At 32.7% G+C, this 12,218-nt stretch overlaps 1 protein-coding gene across 3 annotated transcripts in view; it reads right to left on the reverse strand.

Annotated features, from left to right (window-relative positions):
* Nucleotides 1–12,218, reverse strand: part of Sp1 (transcription factor Sp8) — an 82,744-nt gene that overhangs the window by 43,246 nt on the left and 27,280 nt on the right. The window contains exon 1 of one of the 3 annotated variants that reach the window (XM_088262029.1): nt 10,495–10,894. The exons of the other annotated variants lie outside the window; for them this stretch is intronic. Within the exon in view, the coding sequence (XP_088118155.1) occupies nt 10,495–10,563 (69 nt within the window). The 5' untranslated portion in view covers nt 10,564–10,894. Of the gene's footprint in view, nt 1–10,494; nt 10,895–12,218 lie in introns of those variants that run through there. 3 annotated transcript variants of the gene reach the window in all.

The following is a 12,218-nucleotide window of genomic DNA, read 5'->3' on the forward strand; positions in this document are numbered from 1 at the left end:
ATGATTTACATACGAGTTCCAAAAATTTTAAGTGTGTGGTTATCAATCATGGGTGAGCCCTGTAAATACCCAGATGTCTATATTTTTCATTGTCTATGTTGAGATGTCAAAATGTAAAAATTACTCCTAAAGGAGAGAGACCCAGATTTGTAAAAAAAGGTTTGGTCACACTCAAAATGTTGTGTAAATAAGAAGCATTTAAATCGGTGGACAACTTAATGATTTTAGATAAAATCTATACATTTTATTTTTATTTTACTTAGTAAATGTCACTATTTCTTAAAATCTATCATGACCTATGTCTCGATGCATTCAGCGTTATTATCAAACACCGTACGGCTGTCCAAACTCAAAATACAGTAGGTAAGGGACATTTTTTTGTAGTACGTTTTTTTTTTGCATTTTTGGACTAAGTAGATTCTACTTAGTCCAAAAATGCAAAAAAAGTACTACAAAAAAAATGTCCCTTACTGTGTTTCAAATTTGGACAGCCGCGTAGGTATTGTAATGTTTCCTGAATGCATCGAAATATAAGTAATAATTATTTAAAAGAAAAAGCGGTATTTACCAAATAAAATTGAAATTAAAAACGGATTGATATCACCACAAATAGTGACTCTCGAATCAATTAATGAAAATTTATTAAATTGAAATCCAATATCAAAATGTTAGCGCAATGTTGTAATCAACGTAAATTATATGTACATTTTTTATAGTAACTTGTTAAGTTTCACTATTGTATTTTTTTTAATTGTGTACTGCGTACCTTTGTGTAATTAACTTGTCGAGAAGGACTCAAAGGAGAAGAAATATTATGAGGAATTCTCAGCCTGACAAATATAACGACCTATCCTTTATTTTTACTCGCGGGAAAAGATTTATCTGCTCCTTAAACATAATTCCTGTCTACACATTTGACTCCTTTTACTCAAAATTTTCAACACTGTAAAGGGAGAAGTAATCAGTAAAATAATACTACAGCAATATGTAATTGTCAGAATACTTTTGACTAGTAATGTCGTTATCATTTTGGTTTCATTCAGGTGTACTTAAAAAAATATTAACTATAAATCTTATTTTTTGACATTTCATCAAAGATGAAAAAGAATATGGAAGTCTGGGCATTTACGGGGCTGACGACCGATGACGGTTGACCGATGACAGCCTATGAAGGCTGGTTTAAGTGATCACTTTACACACGTGTAACATTCACCAATTCCACCCATTATTGACAACCACACTACTCAAATTCTTGGAAGTTCTGTATATATAAACTAATTTAGAAACCTTGTTCTTAAATCACTAGAACTTCAATAGAGACATCTATTGGGGAGATGTAAAGAAGCTTTTTACTAAGCAGAAACTCTTATATTAGTATGTAAGGTCCGAATCCTGGATTATAATCACACACATGAGAAACGCCAGAAAATACCATTTTCATTTTTATTATTTAAGCTTATAATTTGACCAGACAATACTTAATAGATTTTGTGAACAAGTATTAGGACACACTCAAAATGTTGTAACTATAAATCTGTTAAAAATTTATATGTTCATGTTTTCATTTTCAAAATAAAATTTACAATACATTTATTTTCCTCCTTCAAATACATAGTTTATACAATGGCAACTCTGAACATTTTTTATAAATCTTCTTTTATCTTTTTATCATTATTTTTTTTACTTTTGTTAATGCTTTGAGCTATACTCTAAGAAAAATATCACATGTACCTATTTTCACGTAGTTTAGTGCCAAAAATCGACGTTAATCTTAGTAAAAAAAAAGCTCTGAGAAAGATATCTAATACAATTATAAAAAAAATAAGCGAATATATAAGACACTGTTTGTTTTGTAGAATTCCATACAAAACAAACAGACATAATATATTCAAATAAACTTTTAAACATATGTTACAGGTTAAAAGTTAAAATGATTTTTTTTACATCAATTGTATATGGTTTTATTGTATGTATTACAATCTACTAATGATACACATTTTATTTACTAATAAAAACATATCTTCTCCTAGATATAAGTTTTGTACTGATATTTCTTGGTGGAACTGCATTTTATAGAATAAAATAACAACTGTATAATTTTTTCCACATCAATTTTATTTGACCAGCAACCTGGTGATGTCGGTTACGATGAAACCCGGTAGCCGGTCAAATAAAATTCACGTGGAGAAAATTACATACTTGTTATTTTATTCTATGCATTTTCCCATCCAAAAATGAGTGTAAACCTTACTACTAATGCGAGGATTAATCGTAAAATACAAAATTTGATTTTCCTAGTTTTATTGATTCCTTAACGGGACCCAAGATAATTAGCGAAATAAATAGATGCACTGTGGTATGTTTCAATAGGTATTAGGTGCATATATTTGTCTATGTTCGGAATACAAGATTTATGGTCGCGTAAGTATTAACACGTGACCCGTTCTAGGTTCTCAAATTCCTGTCTCGCCACATTAATTCCCTGAGCGAAGTAAATTTAAAATTCCTGGAAGTATTTATTGGTTTGTCAACCATGACCGTCAGCCCAGTCGCCGAGTTAACACTGGAAACCGCATATTTACAAATGTACCAAAATGCACATCACCTATACCACATCTAGTTTGTATATCACGTTTCAATAAGCATAATGTCTTTTTGGATAATTTTGTCATAACATGATATTATGTAATAATACATACATATCGCTCACTCCTTTCAACAACGTCATAAATAAACAAACTTGATTTTTCAGGAGAACGTTTTTGAAGTTTTAAAATAAAATACAATGTATTAAAAATAAATATCAAGCCACTTATTGCACTAATTTAATTACTAATTTATTTTTTACTGTGCAACAGATCTTTTTAGGTAAAACCTGAAGGTTTTTTCTCCATTTGAAAAATATTTAGTACATTTAAAAAAAAATAATTAAACTACACCTTTTCTTCAAAATTCAAAAACAACACTTTCTGCCCTGTAGCGGGTAAATATTAAGTTAAAAATATGCCGCTTTTGCTGGGATATAGTACATTTTCTGGGCATTCCGAAAACATGCACAGCTGAAAATTGACGATTTTTTTTTTATTTATGACGTTCTTGAAAGGAGTGAGGGATATGTACTGGTTAATATATGTGAATGAATGGTGTACTGAATTCAGTTATAGCAGATAAAAACCTTCCAGCGAAAGCTATGGAGTTCTGATTTCAAATCTAATGTATGGAAATGAAGCATGGAGTTGGCAGAATCTACTAATTTTCGATTATGATTTATCCATTTTTTTTTCAATATTATTTTCATTAATTGGTTCGGCAGTCACTTTGTGGTGATATCTTTCCATTTTATATTTTACTATTTCTTAAAATCTATTGTGACACGTGTTTTGGCGTATTCCGCATCATTTTCAAACACCGAAGTGTGTTTAAAAAATATGCGAAATGCATCGAAACACATGTCACAATAGATTTTAGGAAACAGTGGTAATACCAAGTAAAACTTGAAACCAATTAAAAATGGATATTATATATTAAACTTAAAATCTACAAATAAGGTTTTGTGGTTAGCACGACTAATTACCAAAGGCACGATGATCATTTATGTTTTATTAAAGGCTATCCAATAGTTTAAATTGTAATCCAGTTATTTGTTTATACGCACTTTAAAGTAGGTAAGTACTTTTAGCTAGACTATTTAGGATTATTTGCTTTCAAAACTATTCAAAAAGTTTGCTTATTATTTGCTAAAGAAAAACGGGATTCCTTTCAAGAGCGAACAATATTTGCCAAAGTCCTCAAACTCAGTTTTTCGTGTGAAAAGGGGACACTCAATGAGCCAGCTTACTAAAGAAGGGTGGATGTGTGTATAGGCTTACGGGGATAATCCTAAGCGAAGTGTCAACAAGGTTTATGTCATAAACAAGTATTAGTCTCCTCGCAGTATCCAGCGCTGGGACATTCATTACGCTGTGGAGTGCCTCAGGGATCGATGAATGGCCCTGTCAGATGACGGATTACAAGACCGAGATGGAGAGAGATACGAGAAGTGATGCTGCAGGTACAGTGTACGGGATACATGTTGTGATTGAATTGAACATGTCACCTGACATGATAGATCGGAAGGGAGATAATGTATCATTTGAATGACATTCCCGTTCATTCAAGAATATTTCTGAATCATCAATTGTAAAGTATATTCATCATATTTCAATAATTATTTGGTCCGTAATATTAACAATAAAAAACCAGTATTGGAAAATGTCGGATTGTGCTAATAACAGAGTTTTAAAAAAAAATATTCTAAAACTATAAGGACATTTAAAAAATAATTTTATATTTATTTTGTATTTGCCTACTGCCCTGTAAATTTTTCAAGAATCAAATATTTCATGGTGTATTCATCATAAGAGGTAAGAGGGTTAGTAAAAATATGGACCAATGGCCAAATAAAGGAATAGGCAATGATCAATAGTTAATATTGCACAAATTGTATTTTTTGTCAATTTTTTTTTCAAAAGTATATAAAGAAACCCACCAACAAGACACATAAGGTGGCTTGGTAGGTCTCTTTAATTTTTTAGATATTAATTATGTTTTTAAATGTATAAAAAAATGTTTATTATATATATATATATATATATATATATATATATATATATATATATATATATATATATATATATATATATATATATATATGTATATATATATGTATATATATATATATATATATATATATATATATATATATATATATATATATATATATATATATATATATATATATATATATATATATATATAAATATATATATATATATATATATATATATATATATATATATATATATATATATATATATATATATATATATATATATATATATATATATATATATATATATATATATTTATATATGCATAAAATATGGTTAGCAAATATATAGAATAATTTTTTTTAATGTTATTTGATATAAAAAAAATTTAAAGAAAACATTATTTGTCATAAAATATAAGATTGTGGTAATTACAAAGTAACAAAATTTTCTTTGTCGTTAATTTTAATAGTTTGTATTGTTTCGTAAATTTTTGACGAAGCAAACATTTAAAAATATCTAAATCAAAATTACTACTTACTTCAGTCAAATATGTACAGATAAATATTATTACAAACGAGGAAGATGAACTTTTTGTCAGTTTAGAAAAAGTAGAAAAAATAATTGGTGTAACAATAAAAATTTACTGTAAGCTTATTGTTGAAATTATGAAGAAGCTGAAAAAGGAAGGAAGAAGGTACAATAATAGGAGAAGTTAAATAATATGTAGGTAAATATAAGAAATTTCAATCCCTCTCGAAATACCAAAATAAACCTTTTGTGCAACATATCGATTTTGACACCTTCAAGCCCTTGAAGATGTTATTCAAGAATAAATTCAATGATGTCATTCAGCCAACAATCGCAATAAAGGCCTGAGCAATAGCCAGACGAAGTGGCGACACATCCTTGCATCTTTTTGCATGTTTATTGTGGACTCGGGATAATCTCGCATATCCGTTTTGGGATTTAAATTGGACCCGTCAACACTCGCTTTGTCCGCATTCACAGCCTAGCGGAAATGACCAACTTCCATTCATGCGATGATGTAAAGATAGAGAATTTTATTTTCGGCGATATCTGAGATCACAATCGCTTCAAAGATGTCGAAAAAATTGACAGCATGTTTGACGAATGACGCGAGGAAAAACGTCACTTTTGCTGCTCCTGACTCAGTTGAAAAAAAATGTTTAACTTTTTTTCTTAAGTTATCTTATATTATATTTAGTACCTTAAATAGACTTAGTTTAACATCATACATATTAACATCTTCTTACAATAACCATGACTTTTTTTTAAAATTCATTCAGACTCTTTTCTTTCTTCATACATTAAGGCATGTCATCATACATTTCTTAACCCTTATAATGCAATTTTGGGAATTAATTTAATTCTAAATGGCAGTCTTATTCTACCCTTATTATCAGTTACATGTTTAAGACATTTTTTAATAAAACTTCCTACTTCACAAAATATTTGGGCATTTTATAGTTTTGAAAAAATAATATGAAAATAAGCATATTATTAAATATCAATTTCTTTTTTATTTACGTAGGTATCTAGTTGAGTTCTTCTCTCATATTTTCTACATTTTTATTTCTTTAAAAAAAACTATTATCAAAGTTTTATTTTGACGCATTTGTAGTTTATTTAAATTTACTTCACTGACTAAAAGAAGTTGAAAATATTGAAAGAATATTTTACGAATGACGCGAGGAAACCGTTACTTTTGTCAGTCGACAAAAAATTATGGATTTTGTTCAGACTTAAGAGTCTAAAGTTTAGACCAAAGTTTTTGTTTAGATTTTATAGTCTTAAGTTTAGACCAAAGGTTCTCAAATGGGGTGATACTGGCCCCCGATGGGAGCTGGAGAGACATTCTACGGGATATTAGAAGCCCTAGGACACAGGCTTTAGGGCGCTATAATTATTCTACGGGATATTAGAGGCTGTAGGATACATATTTGAGAGCTAGGAAGTGGGAAATATAGTGTATTGTATCCCTCAAATATGTCGAAATTTACACAAACGAAATATCTCGATTCCTGTGTCCTCATATCAACATTTATTGATTACGATATTAGGTAATCGACGCGTAAAATACCGAAAACAAATCATCCTCGCGCATGCCACCGCGAGTCGCCATTCGCGAGTAACAAATTGCCAAATGGTCCTCGCCGCAAAGTGGAACAAAGAAATTATTGTAACAATGCGGAAATATTTTTGCCACACGCGCGCCGCGCAAATCTGTCGCCGGTTTCGAATCGTCCATTTCCCATTTCGATACGGCGAATAGTTCAAACGGCGCGCGGGCACTTTAAGTGCTGCTTCCGACTTCCGAGTCCGAAACTATTTTCGATCAAAATTTAAAACCCACTTGGGTTTTAAACAAATAAATTTCTCGTTTTCTACAAATTCTTGTATATTTTGAGTGTGTCCAAATTTTGGAAAAAACATCTATCATACATCGTTTTGCCGCACGTTCGTCTGAGGGATCGCATTTTGACTGCATCTCGACCGGTGAACTCGGTTTTTTGTAATCTATCATCAACGTCATATTATTATCCAAGTTATTTTAAGCGTCCTTGAGGTAGTATTTTATGAAAATAGAGCTATACAAATTATCCAAATTATTATTATTATTATGCAGTCTACTTTCATCCTTCTTTTGCCAACTCCATCCATTATACTGTACTAACTTTGTATTGATTGAAAAACCTTAGCTTTCGATTGAAAACACTGTAGATAAGTTAATAACAATAACGAAAATAACGAAAATTATACATTGTTTTGCAGCGCGATCTTCTGAGGGATCGCATTTCGACTGCATTCAGTCTACTTTCATTCTCCTTTTGCCAACTCTACGCTTTGCTCACATTCCACTAACTCAAATTGTCTAAACAGACAAAAATCCTAGTTTTTTAAATAAAAATACTGAAGATAAGTCGGTAGTGTAAAGGCAAAGGGGTAAATCTGTCTCAGACCAAATTTTACAGGAGAGAAAAAAAAACTTGTGATATTAAATAACTCATTTGTTTTATGTATTTTTATATGTACATATCATGAGAAAGCTAAATGAGTACTGCAACTACAGCTTTATTCTTTTGCCAGTTTATGAAATACTTTATTTTAGACATTTTGTGGAACAACCTTACAGATTTATTTTAAATTTTTACAGATTTTTGCATTTACACTACCGAAGTTTCTAGCTAATAACGAAAATCATAATCTGGATTGTGTCTAAATTCCCGACCGGTCGCCGAGTTCATTCAATATTGTTTTCGTCTCCATTGTCTCGCGGTGTGTTCGGGCCCCATAAAGGGCCGCATTGTAGTTAATGGTTTTAATTCGCCCTTCTGCCGGGCGCCTACCCCCCGATCCGCTCCCGGGGAGTGCATTATGCGATGCTCACTTTGCGGGACTCCCCGGGATTTATTGCGAGACGGGGTCCGGGGTCAGGACATATTTAGAGCGCCTAATAGGGTGGGGAGTCACTAAGTACGAGAGCAAACTACTGCTAGGGTATTCTATTACTAATAAGTTGAGACGAGATGATAAATGGAAAGCGGAAAGAAAATATCTAACGGAGTGGAAATATATTGAATTATAATAATAATAATAAATCAAAATTGGTTAAGGATCAATATGGGGATTTTGAGTATTCAACTCGACAATGTCAGCGCAGAGATAATTTAAGGCCCACCATGCAATCGCTTATCAATCGCAACTTAGTTTTCTTTAAAACCAAGTAACATTTGACGTAATTAAATTTTCTGCTTAAAATAGGTAACTACCGTTTTTGTACTGAAAATTTTTGTTTGAAATAAATATATCGTTTCAAAAGAAAAGAGTTATTGAAAGGTAAGGAGTTAAAATATTGTAAAACATATTTTTTTTAATATGTGTACCTATATATATTTTAAAAGAAGACAATTCCAATATTTATATTTTTTAAATGACTTGGAGAAATTTGTGGCCTCTAGGGGCAGTCGGTAGCTTAATGAAATCTATGTTTGCGAGTAAAGCCTTAACAAAGTAAATCGATATTGATATCGTGGCGTGTTCCTCATTTCGTACAATTTTGTCTTTAACATGAGCTTTGATCTTCCCTCCCATCTCTCTTCCAGGTATTTTTATCAGTGTAGAATTTTGTAATTGGAACAGTACAAAAAAAACTTTTTTTAAAATTCGTTCAAATCCTTGTTCCCAGTATGTAAAAAATCTGGTAAAGATCTTGCTTACATTTAAAACGGTCTCTGTTAAATAAAAATTATTCAAATCAACCGTAGATACTGCTCCGAACTCGCACATGACGAGACGTATGAATCATATTATGTATATATTAGTTCCAAAAATTTCAGTAGTGTGGTAGTCAATCGTAGGTAGAATGATGAATATTACATGTGTTTGGACTGTTTATGTGAATTGTGGAAAAAAAATTAATATGACTTTTTTTACAGATATCTATACCTAATGATAAAGGAAATTAAGTGTATCTACGTATGACTACAATCAATCAAATATAGTTCGATCCCCTTACGAAATGTCATAAAACTAAGGGATGTAGGAGGTATAATGCATAATATTTTGAGATAAATATATTGAGTCGATTGTTCACAGCATGTGTAGGTAGGTAGGTAGGTGCTATAAATTGTATGCGGGCCGACGGCAAAAATTTACATCTTACACCGTATCAAATATAACGCAAAAGCAAATTAAAAAAAAATGGTTTATTTTTTGTATTCATTGTAGATTTTTATTTCGTCACAAAAAAATTAAATAAAACCCATCAGTGTACGAAAAATAATAAAAATAATAATCAGAACTAAGTGCGTAGGTAGGTAGGTACTCGTAAGTAGGTACCTATCGTGTGTTTGCCGGTGAGTCCGTTCCGTAAAGTCACTCGAGCTTTCCCGTCGGTATTGCTTTAGCCTCAATTCATACATTTATCACAGTATCATATGCCAAACCGCTTCCTTTGTCCGGATCAAATGCGACACAAAATCACCGGTCCAACAGCGAGAGAGCTCTCATCACATCGACGGTTTGGCCAATTTACGAGTGCGGAAAAAAGGGACTTGTTGACAGAACACAGGAAACATGGAAGAAAAACACTGAAATGTGGAAGAAGATCCGAGATAAAGGGCGAGAGAGCGGAGCGGGCAGTGAAAAGAGCAAAGCCAATACAAACGGAGCCGATTGTAGAAGGTTTTGTATCGGGCTCGCACAAAGAACCATTGTTGGTCTGGGTGTTTAGCGGTGCCCTTTGTATGACACTCCACGGGGAGCCTGGCCCTTCTTGGGTCCGCTATAACAAGGGTAGTCCTGCCTTCACTTTGCAACTAGAATCCGTGTAAATTTTTTGAGAGCGGAACTAACATGTCCTTGGTGACACCAAAGGAAGAATAGGATAAGATGTTTTAGCGCCAATATAGTGCATTGACCATTTCATCAATCTATCCATTTTTAATTTACGTTTTACTTGGTAAATACCACTATTTCTTAAAATCTGTTATGACACATGTTTCGATGCATTACGTATCATTTAAAACAATGTATACGGTATTTGAAAATGATACGGAATCCATCAAAACACGTGCCACAATAGATTTGAAGAAATAGTGGTATTTAGCAAGAAAAACGTAAATTAAAAATGCATTGATCATCTAAAGTATAGAGAAATGAAAAAAAAGGATTTGGTTTTCATACATACAGGTTTTAAAACAAGCTTCTTTCGAACATATATGGTATGTATCACAAAATATTTATTTTAACTTACCTACTTTAAAAAATAAAACATATTTGTTGTTGTTGAAATTTTGACAGTAGGTAGAAGGCATTTTTTTATCTGAGGAAGTGTACATGATAGCAAATCTTTAGATCAGATCAGTGGATTGGTACTTACGATTGACTTGATATTAGGCATGGCCGGTACTTGAGCATACAAGCCCGCCGGGCTCATGTCGGTGATCATGGTGATGCGGTGAGCTTCCTAAACTAGGATGACATCTGGATCGCACCAGACCAGCAACCCAACAACGAATGTCCAAAAAAACCGTCTATATAAGGCTCTATTATCACTAAAACAATTTTCAGGATCCTAAAAACCCAATGTCAAAGTGCACGTAAACATATTGATAACAGAATTCTAGTTGGAATTATAGAAAATGGAAACAGTCCAAAAATGGCAAAGATGCAGTCTAGATCGAAGACTTGGCAGTCGGGTGTATCGACCAAAAACAAAGACTACATTGTCCGTGGAGTGACATTATTTATCAGCGGTGATAATCGCGACAAACGCACCGCACGCCTCCTCGCCTTGTACTGATTGATCGCGCCGTCCCGCGGGGGCGGGCGGGCGAGCCGGCAGGGCGGGGTAGGGCGGGCATGGGCGGGGGAAGCTCGCCTCGCCCAATGGCGCGCCTCCGCCGCCCGGGACACGCCCCCAGAGCGGGCCGGGAGGGGGGGGACACCAAACCGGTTAGGAATAGTCCCGACGTCTCTGATACTGGAGGGGAACCGCGAGGGCGGATTAGGTCACTTTGCACGCGCTCGAGGAGTATTGAATGGGCATCATTTTATTGTAAAATACCGACAGACATAAGAAATAAACAGGTAGGTACAGTCAGGTATGTACTGACATATTTAATGCAAAAATTCTGACCAATACTTAGGAAAAAAAGACAATCAAATTGTAGGTCTGATTTATAGAGATATGCCTATAATCTGTCTCATTATATATATAGTTGGATGTATTGTTGAATAGTTGGTCATTTCGAATATAAGTTTTATAGTCGATTATTGGTAACTGTACCTACTTATGTGATTATTTAATGTGTAATGTAGGTTATAAATATGTAAAATAAATTGAGACATTTATATTGTAAGTACAAACAATTTGTAGTTTATATGGTATTGATTTAAGTACCTAGGATAAATCGTCTGTAATTTTTTTTTAAATATTTTTTGTGTCATTCATATATCGAAAAATATCAAACAATTCATAAGATTTTCTAATTTATTATAAAGCTTCACTGTCTTTATAAGTTTTACTTGTAGGTGTAAATAATTCTACGAAAAAAATCATTGAAAATAAAAACATGATGTGGACCCAGTCGCGAACCTTTGGGAACACCTAACGAAAGCACTTAAACATGATGAGAAGTTGCAATTTATGTACCTACGCTTATGGTGAAGATGTATCACTATGAAACAAAACATTCCTCTGCTTCTAACCATAATCGGATCTAATATTGCATAGGGCACAGCATCGTGTAGAAAGGGTGTTGTGTTGATCGTTAATTACACGAAGGAGAGTGATCTGCCTTGTGCTTCAAGTATCAGTGTAGGGTAAATAATCAAAAAATATATTAGAGTGAAATTTGGGAAATGAAGGATAAACGTAGAATGAATGCAATCGAAATGCGATCTCTCAGACGAATGTAAAAATATTTTTAGGTCCGTAACCCATTATGACAATGCAAAAAAAAACATGTGAATAATTTGGCGTGATAAATTTTCAAATAGACTGGAAAGTGGTTAAGTCAAGAGTCGGAATAATCGGCGGCTATGTATGAGGAGATGCATGAATGTGAAACTGGCCAAGATTGTATTCATAGTCAGATTGGT

This window comes from Brachycentrus maculatus, unplaced genomic scaffold, assembly GCF_059751285.1.
Source record: "Brachycentrus maculatus isolate JH-2025_06_01 unplaced genomic scaffold, ASM5975128v1 h1tg000172l, whole genome shotgun sequence".
Taxonomy (NCBI): Eukaryota; Metazoa; Arthropoda; class Insecta; order Trichoptera; family Brachycentridae; genus Brachycentrus; species Brachycentrus maculatus.